At 37.7% G+C, this 24,058-nt stretch overlaps 1 protein-coding gene across 5 annotated transcripts in view; it reads left to right on the top strand.

Annotated features, from left to right (window-relative positions):
- Positions 1-447: 447 nt before the first annotated feature.
- Positions 448-24,058, top strand: part of CYLD (CYLD lysine 63 deubiquitinase) — a 50,254-nt gene continuing 26,643 nt past the window's right edge. Inside the window, exons 1-5 of one of the 5 annotated variants that reach the window (XM_019732335.2) lie at positions 448-525; positions 1,169-1,247; positions 7,120-7,772; positions 8,968-9,270; positions 11,742-11,847. In XM_019732335.2, coding sequence (XP_019587894.2) covers positions 7,269-7,772; positions 8,968-9,270; positions 11,742-11,847 — 913 coding nt within the window. In that variant the 5' untranslated portion in view covers positions 448-525; positions 1,169-1,247; positions 7,120-7,268. The other 4 variants (XM_019732337.2, XM_019732334.2, XM_019732336.2 and 1 more) reach the window with 4 other exon arrangements.

Below are 24,058 nucleotides of genomic sequence, written 5' to 3'. Positions count from 1 at the left end.
TATGCTTTTTCATGGAATCCTGATCTGCAGTGCCCAGCTCGCATCTGGACTGCTTGCCCCCCCTGCCCCAAACTCTCACTCTACGGGGGGAGTTTTGACAGCTAAGCCTTGAGCCCAGACCCGGGCACCGCAGGTGGAGCAGCGAGAAGCAAGGCGCCCCGCCCCGCCCTGGTGTCAGCCAACGGTAACGCGGCACCCACAGTCCCTCGCCCAATCAGCCAGAGCTCCCGCCCTCATCCTCCGCTTCTGCTCCCCTTCCCTCCGCTTTCCCTTTGGCTCCACCGAGCTTGACGGAGCGGAAAGTCCCTATGGTCCGCTCTGAGCCGGCAGCCATTGGAGGAAGGTCTGTCACAGGGTAGCCCAATCAGAGCGTGCGCAGGAACGCAGCTCGGGCTGTGATTGGTTAGTGCGGCCGTCGCCCCCACCACCCCCGCTCCCGCTCTCTCCCCCGGGCGGATCGGAGGCGGGGCAGGTGGGGGCGGGCCCAGGTAGCAGGTTCGGTTGCGCGGGGGCCGCGCGTCGGAGGTAAATATTAGGGCGGTGGGTGTGGGGCACTGGGGCCGGCCCGGGACTGGGGCTGGCGAGGCGAGGGGAAGGGGCGACGCCCCGCCGCCCGAGGTGAGTGAGTGAGCGGGCGGCCGAACCGGCGAGCGGTGGGCCTCCGGGTCCCCTCGGGCGCCCCTCCCCGACCTCAGGGTGCCTAGAGTCGCCGCCGAGGCCGTCGGGCCCTACGGGCCGGCCCGTTAGTTGTCCGGGCTCCGAGCGAATCAGGCCCGCGGGGTGCTGAGCCCGCTGACGTCATCCCGGGCTTCCCCAAGCTCGGGGCTCTCCCCCCCCCCGTCCCCGGGCCCTCTGGAGAGGGCTCCTGAGTGGTGGGAGCGCGGTCGCCGCCGTCGGGACCTCCGGAGAAGAGAGGACTTGGGGTGGGAGCAGCGTAGGAAACCGTCTCCCCCTTCGGCCCCGCATTCACGTATGGGGAAACTGAGGCACGGGCCGCTGGCCTAATCCTGACCTCCCGGGTTGGCATCGAGAGCCCCGGGCTGTAATATCTCACATCCGTGCGGTGGGGCGTATCGATGGATCGGTTCTGGGGTGTTTGTGGCTCCCGTCCAGAAAGAGCAGTTGGGGTTCAGGCCTCGTTAATGGCGTGTTCTGCTTTTTCTTTCAGTTTACCTCTTTCCAGGGTGAGGAGGATTTTCACACAACCCGGAGTCCTTTAGTTGAAAGGTGCGCTCTGTTGAAACAAGGTATTCTTTCTTTTCCTTCTTTTTGTTTTTCCTTATTTATCGTATTAAAGATCTGCGGAGACATCCTAAAGTCTTGAAGGAAGATAGTGTTCCTGAGTTTGGTTCTCAGTTGGGTCAGCTGCCCGGTTATTCACGTCCTTGGCATCTTTTCTATTCCACCCCGTGGCATTAGCGTGTTTTAGAGTGGTTGTCATCTTCCAGCCACCGAGCCTGTCAGTCTCCCAGTCCCCACCTTCCCTGCTCCCCTCCTGTCCCCAGTCTCCCTGGACAGCTGTATCCTTAGCTCAGCTAAGGAGCATTCCCTACCTTGTTTTTGGATTCAGGCTAATAGGGATCTTACTAAGATTGTTGTGTTGCAGTCATTGACTCCTAGAGAAAAATCCAGGCCGTGAGAGAGGGTGTTCATTCAAGTTTTGGTTTTCTGCACGCCCCCTCATATCCCAAGCAGACTGAATGGCCCTAAGAATTTAGCTGCCAGTTCCCCACTGGGTAGTGGGTGGATTTGAACTAGAACACTATTAGGAGGAAATGATTTGCTGGAAATTCTTGAGGAAATTCGTGTACTTTGAATGTTGGTAACACCCAGAACATTCTCTAATGATCTGCTGCAAAATTTTGTAGCATTCTTCGGAAGAAGCCTTCCTTTGGGGTGGTAGCATTTGTGAGGAGCTGGGAAGACCAGGGCATTTGTTATGTAAAACAAACATTCTGGAGCAATGATTGCTTGCCTAAACTGTGATTTTGTTTGATTTGAGGAAGTCTTTTAACACAAAAAGAGAGAAAGGCGTAATTATCCTGTTCATCAAACTATTAGTATTTTGTTCCTGACTGTCACACCAGGATCTTAAATTTGTTGAGGTTATTTTTATTGGTTATACAGAATTTATAGGCGAATCCATAAATTGTGAGAATCTAGGAAGCCAGTTTCAAATGAACCTCAAACAAGTTGTTTTCATAATTGTGAAATTTTCCTTATTTGCCTCTTCTTATGTGTGTAACAATGAAGTGGTATAAAAATTGACCATAACTTTGTTGTGAATTAGAATTATTTTTCAGGAATTAGGTAAAAATCATTAAATACTCTCAACTCTTGAGTCTTTTACTCTTCTCTTTTTCTTCTTTTAACCTGGAGAAAGCTTTTGATCACTAAACAGTTAGGATGAGGAAATGGAATTTTGGTTTTCACTGTTGTCACCTGAGTTAATTAACTCATTCATTTCTTATGTCCTGAATGCCTGCCATTTGATAGGCACTGGCTTGGGCAACAGAAATATAAAGATGAAGGACTTGGGGGATTCAGTCTGGAAGCGTAGTGGCCAGGTTTCACTCTAGTGAGATAGCAGAGAGTCGTGTTCTTTTGCCATGGATATGCAGGTGTGAGAGCCAGACATTTTCTTAACCTTGTAAATCCCCCCCCCCCCCCTTTTTGTTTTGTTTTGAGGGACTGCATACTTGTGTGCCTGGATCACAAATTAATCCATGAGGAAAATTAAAGCTGTCTCTCTTCTGGTCATGGAATCTCAGCATTTCTATTCTTTTGCAGTCTAGGAATATAACAACTTGTTCTTTTAGTGAGAGAGAGAGTCTTTCTTAAAATGGTAATTATTCTAACTATTCAGAAACGTTTGGGAAAAGTCCCATTGTCTTCTTTCTTTGGTATTCAAGCTGACTTTGCTACCTCTTTGCATTTATAATTAGGGGCAGGATTTTAGTATTGTAGTTTTTATTCTGATTTAGATAGCCTCCTGTGGTCTTTAGAACAAGGTCGGATATCTCAGGAGATGCAAACTGTTCTTGAGTTAGGTCTGTCTTGTTTTCTTTTAGTGAAGTTCTTTGAACAACGTAAACCTGATAACTTGAGAATCAAAATGACACTATCTTCTGATAAGTTAACCATTATCAATTTTATATGGCTGCAAAGTGCCATTTATTTGTGCTATATATTGTCTTTTAGAATGTGGTAATCCTGACTGTTAATATTTTCTTATAAAACTGATTTCTTCATCAGCTTTTGCATAGAAAGGAAACTGATAAGTAATTGTGTCCTCTAACCCTTATCTTAGTTCAATGGCTTTATTTAATACAATTAAATTCTTCTTTACTCAGAATCCAGACCATCAACCAGCTCAGATAACCAGGTACATTTTCAGAACTTTTGACCCGGAACTGCTCCTCATCTCAAATGTTGTCCAAAACAAGGCGTCCTATTCAGTATGATTTTAGGGTTAAATGTATTCCTGTATTCCAGTGCTTTGGTAATCTTCATTTAGTACTTACAGTAATTATCACGATATTCGTAATCACTCAGTTTTCCAGCCTGCGTTAAGGACGATGGTATTCAGATGAATCATTTGTGATATATTAGTGCTCAAAGTGAAGTGCACTATTAGAGGCAATTTTTAAGCAATTAGACCTAAAAGGTAGTAAGAGAACACTAATGAGGGTAGTCACTGTGTTTTATATCTAATGTATTTTTCAGTGTCTACCTGTGCTGAGTGCATAAAAATACTAAACAAACTGACACCTTCTTGATTGATAAAGAACTCATTGGTAATGTGATTTAAATCTTTCCCAGATAGTCTCGAGTCAGTTTTACTGCTAGGGGTTCTTAAGACATAATTTAGCTGTTCTGCATATCCCAGTGAAAGAAGAATATTGGCATTATATTCTTTCGAAAGGGACAGAAAGTCTCTTATTAACGTATTTCTGCTGTAATGCCATTATATTGAGGTATTGATGACCATTACATGTATCCTTTTGTACGTCTCTAAGAGCCATCAAGATCCCCATTCAGAGTTCTCTAACTGTCAGTTGCAATGAAGAGAATCAATTTTTAATACAATAGTTCCAAACGTATTCTTTCTTAATGTATTCTTTCTAAAAGGGGAAAGACCATGCCCTTTTTATTTTTGGATATTGCTTTTTAAATATTTTATAGCTTTTGCTTTGGCTGTTCTAATTGTCTAACATGACAATTATGTCTAAGCTTACTCTCACTTGTGCTAATGCAAGTTAGAGAAAAACCACTGCTCCTTGTGTAGTTCACTATAAAATATGGTTCTTGATCACCATTGTTAAATTGCCCTTAACCTGTCTATAAACCAAAGCAGTTATATCAAATTTTACTGTGGACTGTCTCTTAAATGATTTGCAGAAAACACTCTTGTAATGAAAACATGTAACGTATAGTGTCTTAATGCATTCATATAGTAATTTAGTTTCGTCTTGGTAATATTTCATTAGCACTGATGGTTTTATTTTAAATTGTGGCATGAATCATTAAGCTAGAGAACAATAGAGTAGGCATTGTTGGCATATAATAATTATTAAGATTAAAGAAAGTTCTTCATTTTAATATTGGAAGATATAATTTTTAGGAATTAAAAAATTTCTTTTCAAAATAGAATTGCCATACTTAGAAATTTTGGTGGGGGCCAAAAATATTTCAAAACAGTTAAGGAGAATGAAACAACTATTCACTTTTTTAAAAGTTGCTTTTTGACCATCTCAACCTTCTGGAAGCAACCAAATATTATTTTTGCATATGTCTGTACACTGAAGCCTATGCACTTTACTCTTTAAAAGACCTGTTCAGAATTTATGTATTCCTTTTTTGTTATTGTTGTTTTGTTTGTTTTTAAGCACACACACATATTTCATCAGATGGCTTCCCAGAACTCATTAGAAGCAGTAATTTGAAAAGCAACAAGGCCATAAAAGGAGTCAATGTATATACTGCAGGAAACCACAGAAAATGGCTGGTGGCAAGGGAAAACTGGAGTCTGTCAACCTTTAGAAAGCAGACACAGGAACTCAGAAAGCACAATCTAAAGCCTTTTAACAAAGCGACAAACACCTTTGACTATTGAGAGTCACACATAATAATTTATTTCATATTGATAATTCAGTGATCAAGAAAAAATATAGCTATTTCCTTGCTGAAAAATTTAAAAAGAATTCTAGTCAGAAAGAGCAAACACTTTGTTTTGGTACTTGTAAAGGAATAGGGGCACATTGAGTGTTGGGTGGCTGTTTGCGTAACCCTCAGTTGGGGGTTTTGTTTCTGTGGTGCCAAGATCAGGGTTTCACAGGTGTCTTATGTAAGTGGCAAATAGAAATTGATCCTATTCCTGCTGAAGGAGACAGTGCCCTCAAGTGGAATTACGACAAACACATAAAAAAAAGAAAAGGAAAAAGAGAACCACTTTGGACCTTGTCTGCCCCTGCGCTCACTAAATGTTGCACAGATGTTTCAACCGTGTGGTTTTGAAGGGGGCCCCACTCTCTACCCTGTCTTGGGGAAGCTCCACGTCTCACTCTGGCTCCTAGAAGGGCAGGCTTTTAAAAACTTATCATTATAGAAGATCTCATTATCTTACAACGCATCCTAAAGGAAAAGTTAGTCTGTGTATAGATTTGCCAGATTATTTATTCAATCATTAACTTAAATGATTAAACTTAAAATCCAGTTCTTTAGTTTTAGGAGTATTTACTCTTTAATTGCAAGAGCAAAACAGATAAATATGATAGTGCTGTCAACTGGCTGTTACCCAGGGTGATGGAAATGGATCCCTCTCCGAGAAGGGTGGGATGAGTATCGTCTTTAGAAACCAAGGAGCCACATTCATGTGACAGAGAATAGATAGGAACTGTTGTTTTTCAGTGAGTTAATTCATTAAAATAATGAATTAAAGTCTCAATTTGAATTAATGAGATTGTCTAGTTTTTAATTACCAAAGTAGGGTTGAGAAGGCCATTTTAATTGTGAAAGATTAGTATTTGTGAACAATTTTAAATGAACATTTGAAACTGAAAATCATCTTTTGTGTATTCTTTTCTAGTACACATAGTTAAAATTGTGATAGACAAGCATTTTGTATTTGATAGTATACTGCAATTATATTTCCTTGTTAAGCAGTCCAAGTTCTGACTACAGAATTGATTTTTTCAGATATCTTTAATATAATCAGATTTACCAGATCTGATATATGTGATTGTGATAAATTAAATGATAGTTATGGTTAATATGATTAACATTTGCCTAAGGATGAAATATACAAGCTTAAGGAAATGAAACTGAGTCAGAGATAAAATGTTCCATTATCAAAATATGGCACACAGATAAATGAATTGTGGTTGAAGTTTCAGAATGTGATCTTATGATATTTTATTGTTAAATGATGTTTAACATAATAGTTATGATGGATAACTTTTTACTTAAACTCTGTATACATACAGAAATAATAACCTTTGATTTATGTGTTTTTTTGGTCCAAATGCAGCAGCTTATCTGTTTAAGTTAGGCAGGATCTATTAAAAATGCTACTTTTTGAAGTTTAAAAATGTCAGAATATACCCGGGGTGCCAAAAAAATGGACAAGCGGACACTTTGGTCAATGTTGCCCAAGCAGTAGTTCGCCGTAATCAGAAGTGTCTGGACATTGATGGTAACCACTCTGAGCACCTCTTGTCATTGCAGAAGTCACACGTGACTTGTATTCATCTTTTGTTATCAGTATATATTGAGTATTACAGTTTTAATACAGTTTTCCTTTCTTAAAATGTGTATACATTTTTTGGCACCCTCTGTATACATGAGATTATCTTTTCCTAGAATTTTGTTTTACAAACTTCAGTGCCTTGAAAACAAATATTATATTGTCTTTGAAGATACTTTATAATTGGATCTCATTAATTAAGTATGTAAAATTATAGTAGGTACAAGTAATATATGTCTTTTAACCTTTGTAGATATTTTTGGGAGTGTGTGTGTGTGTGTGTGTGTGTGTGCGCGCTTAGTAGCGGAATGTGATTTTTAAAATTTTAGCTCGTGTAGCATGAAGAGTAAAGTTTCTTTTTGCTTGTCCTCCAGGCATTGCGATTTGCTGTCTTTTTACAGCATGGGCACCAAATTGCTAAAAACGTGCTTTGGGACTGCCAGTGAATTGATCTTTTGCAGTTTTCCTACAAACTCTGTAGTTCCCTTTTTTTTGAGTTAATAATTTTGGAGTTAATATCACAATGAGTTCAGGCTTATGGAGCCAAGAAAAAGTGACTTCATCGTACTGGGAAGAGCGGATTTTTTATTTACTTCTTCAAGAATGTAGTGTTACGGACAAACAAACACAAAAGCTCCTTAAAGTACCAAAGGGAAGTATAGGGCAGTTTATCCAAGACCGTTCTGTGGGCCATTCGAGGATTCCTTCTGCAAAAGGCAAGAAAAATCAGATCGGATTAAAAATTCTAGAGCAGCCGTATGCAGTTCTGTTTGTTGATGAAAAGGATGTGGTAGAAATAAGTGAAAAATTCACAGAGTTACTTTTGGCAATTACCAATTGCGAAGAGAGGGTCGGCCTGTTTAAAGACAGGAGCAGACTAAGCAAAGGCCTCCACATAGATGTGGGCTGCCCGGTGAGAGTGCAGCTGAGATCTGGGGAAGACAAGTTTCCCGGAGTCGTGCGCTTCAGGGGACCCTTGTTAGCGGAGAGGACAGTGTCCGGGATCTTCTTTGGAGTAGAGTTAATGGTAAGTTTGCTAAAACCATTGTAGTGAGCTCTGTGTGTGTGTGCGCGCGCGCGTCTGCATGCACGCACGTAGTTTTTTCCCCTTTAAATACCAGATGTGTTCCCAGGCATCTTCTGTGGTTTTTAATATTCATAATCCTTAGGATTGACTACTTTCTAGTAATAAATTGAGATGATACAAAGACGATGCTTTGACAACTTTAAAAAAACTACTTCCCACAGTAGGAAATAAAAACAGCGTGCAATTATTAAAGATTTTCATACCTGAGAAATGTTAACATTGTCTGTGTTAAAAACGAATGCTAACAATTCTTAACTAATTAATCACTTCACAGAACTGTTCATTATCTTGTGACGTGATCATCAGTTGCTTTCTCAGTTTTTCTCTTAATGTGTGCTACTAAGTGATGGAATTTGGATCTAAGACTTTTTCTTAAGAAGTTGCAGCAATTTCAACTTGCTGATAATTGTCCCTGATGATGTATGTGAAAGTCATCTGGGAATTTATTTCTACTGAAAAGGGAACCAAGAACTCGTGATATGTTTTCAAAATTAATGTTGATTCTCGAGAACTTAAATGCCAGTTACATTTTGACATTCTTGCAGATAGAATTTCAGGACTTGTTTGCTTCTTGATTTAATTTTCTAAAGCAATGATTTTAACGCAGTTGGTGATTTGAATCCCAGCTATGTCACTTAGTAGCTGGGCTAACTGGGTTACTTACTGAAGCTACTTCTCGGAATGGGCTTCCTCATCTGTAAAATATTGATACTAGTACGCAGGTTGCAGGGTTTTTGTGTTACATTGATTCAGGATTTAGCATGGTGCTGACACATAGTATGCGCTCAATAAACGGTGCTAACATTACTGTTATTTTATAGTAACATTTTCTTTTTATGACAAAATTATTGTTAAAATGACAGTGTAGAATCCAGCCCAACTTTCTCACAGTGGAATTATGATTTGAAATTATCAAGTCATTTTATTTCCACATCAAATACAGCGTCTTCCTTATTTTTTTTAAATACCCTAAATCCAAAAGCAACTGCTAATAATTATATTTCTTATGTGTCATTTAGAATTTTTTCAGTGATTTCCCTGAAATCCCCAGAATGGATCTTTTTTCTTATGGATCATTTTTCTATTTATCTATTTTCTACCTATTTACCCAACTTTTTCTTCTTTTAAAAACTAGGAAGAAGGTCGGGGCCAAGGTTTCACTGATGGAATATACCAAGGGAAACAGCTGTTTCAGTGTGATGAAGATTGTGGAGTGTTTGTTGCCTTGGACAAGCTAGAAATCATAGAAGATGATGACAACGGATTGGAAAGTGACTATGCAGGTCCAGTGGACACGGGCCAGGTTGAACTTCCCCCTCTGGAAATAAACTCCAGAGTTTCTCTGAAGCTTGGAGAAACTATAGAATCTGGAACAGTTATATTCTGTGATGTTTTGCCGGGAAAAGAAAGCTTAGGATATTTTGTTGGTGTGGACATGGTAAGAAACTTTGGATTACATTACCTTTGTGAATATATCTATAGTTTTATGACCAATTTAGGTAGAAGTAAACACTTTGGATATTTAAAACGGACTAATTTGGAGTAATTTAAAGAACATGTTCTGATTTATCTTTGTTAAAGGAACACTGATGTTGGGGCAAGAGTCTACATAGAGAATTACATTTCTTCTTTTTTCCTGTTTGAATAAACTGGAGTAATGTTTCCCATCTGTAAATTTGCTGTATGATAGCTGACCAATAGAAAAAAAACAACACACCCAAATATATTACATAATGTCTTATTTTTCTTTACTTTGAAAAGGTTTTTTTTTTCTGTTATCTGTGTTTCTTTTTTTGTAATATCTGCAAAATTGTATTGGCTGATCTGATTTTAATGAGTAGTGTAAAAATCATTTACAGAAAATACCTGAATAGAGGAAAAGCATATTGTTTTAGCGGAAAACACAACTGAGTATTTTCTTACACTGTAACTCACTCAAAAATTTTTTTTATTGTGCTAAAATATATGTAACATAAAACTTACCATTTTAACCATTTAAAAAAAATGAATTAGGGATTTTTATTTTTTAAAAACTTTTATTTATTTTAAGTGTGTTTTCCAGTACCCATCAGCTCCAAGTCAAGTAGTTGTTTCAATCTAGTTGTGGAGGGTGCAGCTTATAGGCCCATGTGGGGATTGAACTGGCAACCTTGTTGTTAAGAGCACCGCACTCTAACCAACGGAGCTAACCAGCCGCCCCCTTTTTAACCGTTTTTAAGTTTACTGTTCATTGGCATTAAGTACATTCACATTGATGTACAACCATCATTACCATCCGTCTCCAGAACTTTTTTATTTTCCAGAATGAAACTCAGTCCCCATTAAACACTAACTGCCATCGCTCAGTCTCCTCAGCTAATATTATGTTGACAACCACTATTCTACTTTCTGTCTCTGTGAATATGCCTACTCTAAGTACCTCATATAAGTGGAATCATACAGTGTTTGTCCTTTTGTTTGTTTCACTCATTTGTAATGTTACCTTACACTCATAATTGTTAATAATGGTACATTCCAATTTGGGAAGTTGAGTGAGACCTATGGGACCAAGAGAAGGAGAAAAAAAGGCTGAGAACAATTTTTATCATAGATTGAAAATATAGACAAGAGTTTGTTAGGTATAAAGAAGGAAATTCATGCAGAATTATTAGACACTAGAATGAGTTAGGAGAGGATGTGAGAAATAAGACTTGTACTCACGATGTTTGTGGTGATTATTTTTATTCAGGTATGCTTTTCGGTAGGGTATGAATGTTCTAGCATAAATTTCTCTTACCTGGTTCTTGGAAGTTCTAGAAAATTCTATGTGATACCCATCAGTTCGACACATATTACTATGTTGTTTAGACAAACATTTACTGAATATTTACCACGTGAAAAGTTAGAGCCAAAGTCAAGGCTGTGCTTCTGTCAGGAGGGCTATCAATTGCACACACGTTCAAACCCTTGTTCTTTCATCTTCAGTGTTAAGTTAGAGGAGAGATTGTGGGCTGGGTGGAGGGAAGGTTGGAGAAAGAGGGCCACTGGTCACTGGGGTTAGTCTCCCTGGCTTCCGGTCATTTGGGCCTCAAATTTGGCAGAAGCCAGATGGGCCTTCCTCTCCTTCGACGGCTGTCTGGGGATCACCTTGTTCACTCGGCTCAGGCTGCCCAGAGGTTTGCTCCACCAGCTTCTCCCGCTGCCTCTCTGTCCTCCAGTTGGCTTGTGCACGCATTCATTCCAACCCCGTCTCGCGCGATCCTTGAAAGGAAAGTTCCGGCAAATGCAACATTCTTCATCTCCTCTTATTTCCAGTGGCATTTAGCATGGTGTTCACTTTGGTGCTCAGGGTAATTGTCTGACTGCCCATGTCTTCATCTAGTCCATGGACAGCACTGGACTAGTTGGTGCTACCTTGGAATATGAAATAATTAAATATGAAAGTCTCTATTTTGGAAGGAATTCCTACATACCTGTAAAATGACAAAAGAACAATTAAGAATAGACTATGTACAGAAAGGCATATGGGAGTTCAAATTGAGTAAGTGCTCAGGGAATGTAAAGGAGTGTTTAGAGCAAGCTGGGGTTAATTAGGGGCAGATATCTGGGTAGAAGAGTGTATTAAAAAATCTCCTCATGCAGGTGGGTGTTATTATATAGGCTAATATTTATTATCCAGGAAAGCGTGACAAATACTTTTGACTCCTTGCTCGTCTGTGGATTTACAATAGCTTGATTATTCTTGTCTCGTTTTTGCAAAACCAAAAAAAACAACAAATGAACAAACAAAATATCTTATTGTGGTAGTTATTCCTGATATATTTACCAGTGTAAAATGTTTTGGAGGATCCTTTCATGGAAAATGCAGACTTTAACATTGATGTTTTATTGAAGAGTGTTTTAAAGTTTATTCTATTACTTAATTTCTAGGATAATCCTATTGGCAACTGGGACGGAAGATTTGATGGAGTACAGCTTTGTAGTTTTGCAAGTGTTGAAAGTACAATTCTCTTGCATATCAATGATATCATCCCAGGTATGTTTTCTTTGTGTTTTATGTATTAATTAGGCAGAGTTTGAAAGACCTGTTTTGTTATGAGGATATAAATATAAGCCTCAAGGTGTGTTTTTGGAACTTGACTTTTATATTACGGGATTGTTATTAAATAGAATAATATCCTTTCTTACCCCACAAATGAAAACAATACTTACAGATTTTTATTTCCAAAAGTATGTGAGTGTGGTGTGGCACTTACATGTATTATTCACTTTTTCATCACCTGTCCATTCTAAGTGGGGGAATAAAAGCCCTTTCTGATAATTGGAGGATTCAGAAAATATAATACACGTAAACTGCTATCAGTTTGAGTGAAAGCCTGGTTTAAACTAGAAGCTTTTAAGCAGAAGTGGTCATTTAATATAATCTAATATACAGTGGAGGGGTTCTTACCAGGTGCCCTATAAGATCCTTTGGTTTTGAGACTGTGTAATTGATCAGGATTCATGACACTGTGGTCAGAAACAGATCACTCAACTTTACATCGTAAAAAACTCTTAAGCATCCTTTCGTTTTACCTCCAACAAGTAGTAATACCTGATGGCCCCTGTCAACTAATTGATAAATTCCTGCTGATAGCTACAATAGCACCTTCTCCTGCTCTGAGTAGAATTCTAGTTATAGGCTAGTTTATTGGTAATATGTTAATCATAAAACTCACAGGCAATCAGGGGTGGTGTTTCTTACCCAGCATTATGCAACTCTGAGTAAAACGTCAGAAAGCCTGCGTTTAGTAGCCAAAATGTATCGATCCCTGAATTAGATGACCTGTACTTTTTTTATATTCTTGACAAACTCGTAAGGTAGGTCTGCATTATCCCCATTTTCCTGATAAAAAACTGGGGCTTAGCTAGGACCAGATAGGGCCATGACTGAATCGGATCAAGTAAGATCCTACTTGATTCTGGGAAAACTGGAATTCAAGTCCCGAACTGTCAAATTATAAAGCTTTGCCCCTTTCACTCCTTCCTCACCCCAAATCCTGTGTGTGTACGTGGGATATGAAGACTGCATAGGAAAACATGCTTCTCAGCCTCACGTCTATGCTTGAGAATATTGTTTCCATGGAGATGTATTTTGTCTCTAATTCTATAAAAGCTAAATTTTACTATAACAAGGATCACAACTGAACAAAATGGTTCATTTGCTCCCAGTGTTTTTCCGTTATTGCTAATTTTGACACAGAATGCTTTTGAGTTCCCCACAGGTCACTACACGTCCTCAGTTTCTTTTTTTGTAAAAATGAAGAGGCTCATAGTAGATAATCCTTGAGATTCCTTCCAGCCTGCACTGTTTGCCCCGCTTTTTTTCCCTGTTGGCTTGCAAGTAGTAAATGCTTGTTTTGCTCAGTTAGGAAATGGTTTCTACTTTAGCTTTACAGCAAGAGTACATTAATTTAGTTGGAGGTTTGGGATTCAAACGATACCTTTATTTCAGTTTTGCTTTGTAAAAGTCTGACATACTTTGCTTTTCTTGATTTCTTTAAAATCAGTTTTTAATTTCTTGCAAATTGGATTCCTCCCGTGTTTCCCCGAAAATAAGACCTAACTGGACAGTCACCTCTAATGTGTCATTTGGATCAAAAATTAATATAAGACCTGGTATTATATTTTATATTATATTATACCCGGTATTATATTATATTATATTACACCCAGTATTACATTACATTATATTATACCCAGTATTATATATTATATTAAGTCCCGGTCTTTTATTATAGTACAATAAGACTGAGTCTTATGTTAATTTTTGCTCCAAAAGACGCATTAGAGCTGATTGTCCGGCTAGGTCTTATTTTTGGGGAAACATGGTACCTATTGCTTTGCTTCTCTTTGGAAACAAATGGTTTACATTCAGAGGAAAGCATATATGCTTCATATTTTACCTAGTAATATTTAATTTGCCTTTTCATGCTTAATTGTGAAAATAACACAATTTATGATTTGATAAATTGAAATACTTTTTAATGTTGTAATTAAGGGCTTATTGTTTAAAAAGTAATTTTATAAAAAGGTCGTTCATTCACTCAAATATCAATAAGCCCTTACTTAGGCTTCTGTTAGGTGTTGAGGGTATAGTAGGAAGCGAAACACATGGATTACTAAATAACTGAAATATATGGTCAGGTAGATGGTGATTGGATGGAGCATGACAAACAATGGAAGGGGGAAATGGAGTGCTTCATACTTTATTTGGTAGAGCGTCCCATGAGCCTCTAAAGCAGCGATGTGAGGTTTGAGTTCTTGACCTGAAGGAGATTTGAGAGTGAGCCACATGGCTTCTAAGTGGCTTCTAAGGGACGGGCCTGAGGCTGCAGCCAGCTCGGCCAGTTGGAGGCATAACCACGAGTTCAGTGTGGCTGGAGCCTGTTGAGCGAGGGAGAGAGATAGAGGTAGTGGGAACTGGACAGGCAGTGCCAAGTGGGCTGGGATTCTTGGCCTTAACCTTGAGGGAGAGTCTGAGCAAAGGACAACTTAGCCTAATGTAGGTTTTTAAACGGTAGGTTTTAAAATGGTTGCTCTGGTACAGGTTAAAGGGTGGCAACAGGGAGACCAGGAAGGAGACTACTGCAGTTACCCCTGTGAGAGGCGATGGTGGCACGTGTAACGTATTGTTTAGTTTAGCCTGTTTTTAAACTCAGTATAAACAGAATCATACCGACTGTATTCTTTAATTACTTGGCATCGGTTACTTAAAATGTATTTGAGATTCTTCCCCGTGGCTGAGGGTATTGATAGTTAATTCTCCCTGGCTGCTTTATAGCACATTTCATTGTGTGACTGTCCCACGACTTAATAGTGTATTCTAATGTTAATGGACATTTGGGTTTGGGTTCTTTCCATATCCTCTTCAACACTTGGTACTGATTAAAATTTTGCCAGTCTGATGTCTGAGAAATGGTATCTCAAGGTGGTTTTAATTTGTAGTTCCCTGATTACAAGTAGGGCTGAATAACTTTTCATATATTTATGAAATATTCGTGTCTTCTATTAAATACCTGTTTGTGTCTTTGATCATTTTTTTGGTTAAGTTATTGATTTATGAGTTCTCTGTTTCAAAAATTTAACATTTCTCTGTTTTAACATTTTCTTATGAAATTGTCAAACATACAGAAAAGGTGAAAGAATTTTTTACTGACCATGCCTATTGCTGCCACCTAGATTCCACAATTAAGTTTATAGTACTTGGCTTTGTCTCATATTTATTCATCCCTCTATCCATGCACTGATTCATCTTGTTTTTTTTTATGAATTTCAAAGTAAATTACAGACATGACATCAGTACACTTCCTAAATATTAAGTGTGTATATAATTAGCTAGAGGTAAGTATTTCGGTTTTTTGTTTTCCCTTTTGAGATAAAAGACATACAGGTAATGAAATGCACATTATATCATTTGAGTTTTGACTAATGCATATACTGTTGAATTTAGTAACTCTCAATTACTAAGAAATTTTTAGTGAGAAATACATTCACCTCTCTCAAATCAAAATAATGAAGTACAGTAGAATGTCTTGTTTCCATTCTTATCCCCTTCACTTGCCCCCTCACTCCATCTCTCGCCTCCCACAAGTAACTATTTTTTAGTTTCTTGTCTATCTTTCCAGAGTTTCTTTATACAATATAAATGCATGGTCTTATTCTCCTTCCCCTTTTAATGCATGTAGCATAATATTTGCAGTATTCTGCACCTTGCTTTATTCTTTTAACTTTGTATCTTGGTGTATCTGAACAGAGAGGTTCTTGTTTTTTTACAGTGTATAATTTTCCATTGTATCATGGTTCCATAAGTTAGTCAACCAGATTCCTAGTGATGGATATTTGGTTTGCTTCTAACTTTTTGGTATTTAAATTTAAGTCTTTAATTTGTTTCATGTTCACTTTTGTGAGTGGTGTAAGGTAGGGGTGCAGTCTCACTCTTCTGCCTGTGGTTGTCCAGTTTCCCAACACCATCGACTTAAGAGACCATCCTTCCCCCACTGAATATTCTTGGTTCCCTTGTCAAATGTTAGTGGACTGTCTGTGCATGGGTTTTTACTTCTAGGCTCTCATTTGTGTTCCATTAGTCTGCACATCTGTTTTTATGCCACTGCCATACTGTTTTGATGACTATAGCTTTATAATATAGTTTGAAATCAGGAAGTGTGATGCTTCTGGCTTTTCTTTTTCAGGATTGCTTTGGCTATTTGGGGTCTTCTGTGAAAGTTTTATTTTTTCATAAATTTTTCCATTTAATATTTGTTTTAAAAGTTTTTAGCATAACATTGTTCATAAAATCCTCTTATTTTCTGTCAAATCTCAGCAGTATCAGCAGTTATGTCCTGGTATTCACGCACAACGTTATTTGTGCCCCTCGGTTTTCTTTAAAAATCTTATCAGAGTTTTATCACTTTCATTTATTCAAAAAACCCATCTTTTGGCTTTTTTAATCTTTTTTAGATGTATTTGTTTTCTGTTTCAGGAATTTCTGTTTTTTTTAGTTTTGCTTTGACTTTTGTGGATTTCTTGTCCCCTAACTCCTTGAGTTTGGATGCTTAGCTTACTAATTTTTAGCCTTTTTTCTAGTGTTAAACATCTAAGGCCATAGGTTTTCTCTACGTACCCACTTAGCTACATTCTACAAGCTTTGTTATATATAGTTACTTTGTTATAAAATTTGAAGCATTTTGTATTTGCCTTTATGATTTTTTTTTTATGTAATCCATGAGTGATTTTAAAATGTGCTTTTAAAATTTCAGGTGTGTGGTGTTTTGTTCTTGTCATTATTAACTTTCAATTCCATTGCTTTATGATCAGAGAATATGATACCAATCGTTTGACATTTGTTGAGGCTCACTTTATGGCTGAGTACATGATCAACTTTCAGAAATGTCCTGTGTCCACTTGAAAAGAATATTTTCTCCAATTGTAGTTGCATGAATTGCATGCATATTTTATATGTCCCTAAGGTCAAGCTAATTTATTATGCTATCCCAATTTTATATATTGTTACTGAGTTTTGAATTGCTAGATCTATGAGTTACTAAACAAGGTATGTTAAAACATCCCAATATGATGATGGATTTGTGAATTTCTTCTTAATTCTATAAGTGTTTAATTTTGAGATAGTTATTTGCTGCATACAAATTTAGAATTGTTAGGTACCTAGAGTTTGGAATTGTTACATCTTTCAGGTGACTTGAACCATTTGTCATTGTGTAGTAACCACCTCCAATGCTAGTAATTCTTTTTGCCTTAAATTCTGTTTTGTATGATTAGATAGGTTTTCTTTTGGTTAGTATTTTCCTGTTATTTATTTTTTTCATCATTTATGTTTAGGTATGTCTCTTATAACAGCATGTAGTTGGCAATCCTTTCTTAATCTAGTGGTTGATAAGTTTTGTCTAAGATTTTCATCTATTAATATTTATCATCACTGCTAATTGGATTGATTTCTATCATCACATGAGTTTTCTATTTGTCCTACTTTTCCTGCCCAATCCCCAGTGTGTTTGTTTTTGGATTGAGATGTACCTAGCATGGTTTTCTTCATATTTCTCCTGCTTGGCCTTTGCTAAAAACTTCTTGGATTTGTAAATTTTATCTTCCAACAAAGTAGGAAGCATTCTAAACATAATTCTTTCAAGGGCTTTTTCTGTCCCTTTCAGTCTCCTCTCTTTCTGTGACTCCGTTAGACACAGGTCAGCATTTTTGATATTGTCCTCTAAGTCCTTGAGGCTCTGTTAATTTTTTCAACCTTCTATATCTCTGTTCTTTAGATAATTTCTATTGTTCTGTCCTCAGTTTTACTGATTTCCTGTCTATTATTGTGCTGGTTGAGCTCATCCTATGAATTACTATTTTTCAGATATTATCTTTTTAAGTTTTTAAAAGTATTTTTAAGACTTTCCACTTGATTCTTTTTTTTTTCTTTCTTTAAATAATTTTTATTTCTCTGGTGGGATATTGCTATTTTCTCTTTCACTGTGGGCATATTTTTTTACTTCATTAAGCATAATTATAATGGCCTCTTTAAAATTCTCCTCTGCCAATTCCAACATCAGAATCATCTTTGAATTAGTATCCATTGTGGTTTTTTTCTTTTGAGACTAGGTCAGTTTCCTTTTTTTGGTCTGTTGAGCAATTTTGGATTGTCTTTTGTATTGTTCCCTTTTTTTAAATTTTGTGTCTCCTCTATAGTCTGCCTGCTTTTTTTCACTCTCTAGTGCCGGAGGGCAGCTGTTTTTTGTATTTTATCAAAGTTAAATGTATTATTTGAAGAGAAATGGTCTGGTATGAGCTTGCTCCATAATAATTTTATTTTTAAGTATTTATTTTGGAATATGGAGCTCATTTATATAAGGGAAAAAAAGGGATTTCTCTGGGTAGGTATGGTAGTTTTTATGATTAGATTTTATTTTTATAGTATTTGATTGAAATATGGTGTTGTTTCACACTGTAACTATTGTTAACTATTGCCTTTTAAGTGTTTTTTTGTTTGTTTTTTTCTTTAGCATTAATACAAAACCTTTATCTTTAGCATTAATACAAAACCTTTCTAAGCCAGTTTTTTTTTTAGTTTCAGGTGCACAAAACAATGTAATAGACATTTATCATTTAAAAACCAGTCGTTCTTAACCTGGGGTGGTTTTGTCGCCAGGGATCATTTGGCAATGAATACAGGCATTTTTTATTGTGACGTCTCGGGTGAGAGCACCACCTGAATCTAGTGGGTAGAGGCAGAGATGCAGAGAGCTGACCCCCCCCCCCCCCTAAATAGTGATCTGGTCCAAAATGTATGCTAATTTTGTAATATTAACCTGCTGGATGGCTAAGGGGAATCCCTTGTAAAATAAAATTTCATTATTTATATATTCTTGCAGGGGTAACCAATTCTGTGTTAATATTGTTTCTCCAAAATCACATGGATATATGTAATTTACTTGTCTTACCAAATCAAATGCGTTTGTGGGTTTCCTTCTTCATTTCCTTTTTTTTTTTGGAATTTCCCAAAGGTACTTTTTGAAGCTCAAAACCATATTTGTATCACCATACTTTTTACTTACCTTAATTGGATTTCTTTGAATTTTGAATTTTACAACTGGATATAATTCATTATATTGAGTAAACTGGGAAACTAGAGAAATCATTAGTTTAGTATTATAATTTAAGAAAGAAAAAGATACCTGAAATATGAAGTTGGCTTATGTATAATTTATTGTGTTTTTCTCCGTCTGCAGCAGAATAAAGATTTGAAATGCTTTTTTTCCAAACTCTAGAGCTGTATTTCTTTCTGTATGTTTTTTTCACTTCTCAATGTGGTTTGAAATGTAAATCTTGGGTTCTACCGTAGCACTTGAAAAGAAAAAGCTACCATTTCTATTTTTCCTGCGATGGAATTAATGTATAACCTGACGAGAATTCTGTTTTAGTAGTATCTATCTTCAAAAACACTTATAGTTTATTTAAGTAATGATATAGGATTAAAATAACAAAATTAGTTATAGGGATCTCTTGGGCATCATATGTCAGGCACCCTTTGATTTTCTAGCTCAGCGGCTAACACTGTCATGACTGGCTCCCAGAGCAGTGACAAGAAGGGAAAGGCACGCTTTTCCTTTTAACGCTTGATTTTCGTAAACCCTGAATGGAAGATAAGTAAGCATGATACCAGCTTTTATAGCATAATTCACAAATTATACTTTTTTTGCCAACAAAATAAAGCTTGCAAATAGACTTTAAAAAATTGAAGATGTGTCAATGAAATTAATTTAGTTTATTTGACTGGGTCTTCATCTGTATTGTGTGTCATCATTAGCGCCCTTTTCTTAAGACAGAAAAAAGAGTCATGGTGGCTCCTTTAGTTCCTTAGTTTCTTTTTCTTGCCAATTACCTTCATTTGTAGGACAGAATTAATATTTCCAGCACTGAAAACATGTTTTTGAAGCAGTTGAACAGCTGGTGAGATTAGGAAAGAATGCATCCCAGTCGGTTGCTTGTTACAGTGGGTTTCTGAAGAATGCCTAAAAGATGCAGGAGTCTTCCGCCTGTTACCAACTTTTCCTCTCTTCCTTTCTGTTTTCAAATGTTTCAAAACTCTAACATCTACTCTGAGATTATGTTCAGGTTCTTCAAGCTGTTGTGATGAAGTGTGTCCTTGAGTTCCACATCTAAATTATGCATCTCTGCTTTTTCTAATCCAGTCTGTGTGTTCTGTTTTAGTTTTGAGGGCTGGGAATGGCAGGCTAATTTTAGTTTTTAGATTATGGCAGTGCACTCACATTTGCACAGAATCTTAGAGAACTTTCACTCCTAACATTGACCCCCAACTAGTTTCTTTTTGTATCTTGATTGTTTTCTTTGTGTCATTCAGTGTTTGCATATTGTATCGCTTTTGCACTTTCTTTTTAAAATTGTAACAGTTTTAGTGAGATACAATTAACATACAATAAACTGCACACATTTAAAGTATATAATTTGGTATGTTTTAACGTACGTGTGTGCCCGTGACACCACCACCACCATCAAGAATGTGAGCATATCCGTCCCCTCAGAGTCTGTCCTTTGTGACCCCCCCTTCTGCCTGCCCCCTCAAGTCCCGGCATCCGCAGATCATCTGTGTGTCATTACATGTTTGTTCACGTTTTCTAGAATTTTATATACATGGAATCACTCAGAGTGAACTCCTTTTTTTGTCTGACTTATTTCATTTAAGGTAATTATTTTTTGACTCGTTTATGTGTCTTTTTATTGCTGAGAAATATTCCATTCTATGGTGTGTAATCATGTATGTGTATATATCTCTGTATATGATCTCTATATATCTATATGTCTCTGTTCCCGATTCTTGCTAATATTCACTGATATTCGGTCTTTCACCTGGATTCCTGACACAGGGAGAGCTGACTTTTGTGGGGGCTTTCTTTTGTCCATGCCAGTTGGCACTGCCAGGTTGCTGGCTTCTTCAGCTCCAAGTCTGGGACACACTAGGCAAGAAGAAAACCCAGGGAATTCTCCACCGTGTCCTTCCCTAGGCCCAGAGGTCCCCGAGGGTCTGCTGTCTCCTCTCCACCTTTCAGTCTTTTAATTGTGTTTTATGTATCCTATCCAGAGATTTTAGTTGTACTTATCAGGAGGAATAAGAAAAAGGATGTCTACTCATCTTCCTGGAAGTGGAAGTTACAGCTTTTTAAAGAAAGTTAACAATAGATATTAGGGATCATTTCATATTACTACATAAGTTGCATACTTTTATTTAAATTATGCATTGTATTTCATTTTATGAATGTATATGAATTTTTAACCAGTCCCCTTTGGTTGTTTTCACTCTTGCTGTTACAAACAGTGCCGTAGTGAATGATACGTGTATATGTAGCGGTTTGCATGTGTGCCAATATAGCTAAAAGATAACTTCCTGTCTTATTATTTGTATCTTCTTAGGGAGCTATGTGTTCATCTGATAGAAGAGTCACTATCTCCTAAAGGCAGTCAGATTATTTCATTCCAGGTCGATCTAGTTGTGAAAGTCACTCCTTGTATGATGCACGCATATATCTACCTTCCTGTAATTCCCTTTTGGATTCTAGTTCTGAACTGGGGATGAAGATAGGCCTCTTCCTCACAACAACCCTCAGACATTCAAAGACAAGTATCTTTGGCACCTACATCTTCTGTTCTCCAGCCTAAAAGTTTGAGTCATTTTAGCCATTTTTCCTAGGACATGGTATCTCGATATTCTGCGTATGGACTGGTTTGTTGAACATATCTTTCCACCTGGGCATCTAGAAGGGAACGGAATACTGTAGTCCATATGGGGACTAATGGTTGCTATAGAACAGGACGCTGACAGAGAAATTTTGGGACATCCTTGTCACAGTCTGAATTAGAATCCCAGAGACCATTGTAGGGCCTTCCTTGCATGAAGTAGGTAATATTTTTTGACTGAATGAATGCACTTATCAGCCAATGAACTAATAATGCATACTGAGCTTGTTTTAGACCCAAACCCCCAGTTTTGTCTACATGTACTTCTGCTTCTGATTGTATACGTGTATAGTTGATTTGGGGACATATGACAGACTTTACATTTGTCCCTGTCAAACTTTTATGTCATTAGAGCTAGCCAGTCTTCCAACATGGTCAGATCATTTTGGGTACTAATTCGGTCCTTTTATGTATTGCCTTTCCCTCTCAACGTCATGTCATCTGTAGATTTTTTGCCATCAATATACTCATCTGAATATTTAAGTAAGATATATTTGCTCATATTCATATAAAATATTCATAAGATCTTCAAAAAACACAGTGACTACCTGGAAGTAGAGTTGCTGGGTCCCAGGGTGTGTGTGTGCATTTTATATTCTGATAGATGGTGCTAAACGCCCTTCCGCGGAGATGCTTGGAAGCCTGAGTCAGCCTGAACGTCTGTATAAGCAGGACTCCTGCTCCGAGGAGACAGTGAGAGCCCAGGGGAAGCACTAGATCTCAGGATGCAACTCTGAGCTTATCTCATGGGACCTTCCTGCGTTTCTTGAACAGTATTTCATATAAAATTGTCTAAAATAGAAGGAAAGTATTTATTTGGATCAGTAATTCTGCCTTGTGGAGATTTTGAGATAGTTGCTATGTACAGTGTGTTTGGTATTGGGTTTTCTAATACCTCGTTCTACCCCAGTGAATGTGTATGTTCTTCAGTATATTTCTCTGTGGCTGTTAAGTTCTCATTTGGGTTTGAATTATGCTCTTGTGGCTGACGATGTTAAGCAGTGTAACAGTTAAGCGGTTTTTCTTAATCTAATGGGTCGTTCAAGTTCACAGGCATTTCTTGTGGTTCTATTGTTATTGTTCATCAGTTTATTGTTATTTCCAACCCAAGATTTTCCAAGGGATTTTTCTTTATCTGATTAACTCAACTAGAATGGTGGAGGAACTGCTGATTTTATCATTTGAATGCACTCCTGTCATGTATATGTGATGTATACTTTTGGTCTGGTTTCTTTTCTCAACACAGTGTCCACGTTGTGTGTTTCAGTAGTTTATTCTTTTTATTGTTATGCAGGACTCCATTGTACGAACAGACCACAATTTGTTTATCCCCCCCCCCGTAGAATGGGTCGTTCCAGTTTTTAGTTATTATGCATGAGGCTGCTGTGAACATTTTTACACCTGCCATTTGGTGGAAATACATGCTAGCTCTTTTAACATCTCTTACTCAGCATTGTTTCAATCCCACAAAATTGTCTACTGAATTTATTCCTTACCTTGTTTACTCCCCTATACTTTTTTCCTGAGATGGTAATCTCTTAAAATTCACTTCAAGTAGAAGGCTTTGATTTTGGATCATGAACATAGTTGTGACAAAAAACAAGAAGAAATATTTTGTGTGTAATCGCTGGAGGTCAAGCTAGACGTGCCTTTGACCCTTTACCTACATAGAATCCTGTAGGAGTGTCCTATCCTCTTAATGGTTGTTGGACCCCGACTCAGACAGAGTCTGCAGAAGATGACCACGTCCCCATCTCCAGTGCCCTCCGTGCTCCTCGTCTTTGGAGCCCAGAACAGTAGCACCGGCTCAGCTGTCACCGCCGGCCCATCCGTCTGGCCCTCTTGTCCGTCCAGGCTGCCTTAGCGAAGACCATTTGCTGCCTATTATAATCACCGCTAACTCTGTCATGGATGTAGTTTACGGTATACACGTGAATACCTTTTTTAAATGTACTTACGTGCAGTTAATAGTGGGAATTAGTTTTCTTTAGTCAATTTATATGCTGTTATTTGGAACTTTTGCCAGTGACTAAGAAGTGTTACCTTCCACAGTAGCTCTCATATGGGGTAGTTGGAGATATTTGAATGAAAAAGGCTTTTTCCTTGTATTTAAAATGTAAAAAATTTCCTGTTTTTTTCTTTCGGTTCTCAAAAATCCACTGTGGGTGATAACATTTTGGTTGATGCACACCTTTATCAAGTAGGGCTCCAAAGTGTCACGTGGGACTCCACAGATATGTTGTTGAACTTCTCAAGAGAAAAACTTCCCAGATGGACTTCTCTGCATTTGCTTGATCAATATTTGGCAGTATTTGGCATTATCGTATGAAACTGACTAGCCTTTAAGGTTTAGAGTAGTCTTTGTATCAACAAGTTTGCAGAATTTATTACACCTCTATTTCAAAAAAGTTCTGAGTGTTTTCTTCAGAAATATTACTGATATT

Source organism: Rhinolophus sinicus, linkage group LG11 (genome assembly GCF_036562045.2).
Source record: "Rhinolophus sinicus isolate RSC01 linkage group LG11, ASM3656204v1, whole genome shotgun sequence".
NCBI classification, from domain to species: domain Eukaryota; kingdom Metazoa; phylum Chordata; class Mammalia; order Chiroptera; family Rhinolophidae; genus Rhinolophus; species Rhinolophus sinicus.
Note: the sequence above shows the minus strand (reverse complement) of the source record. Positions and strands in the feature narration are given on the sequence as shown.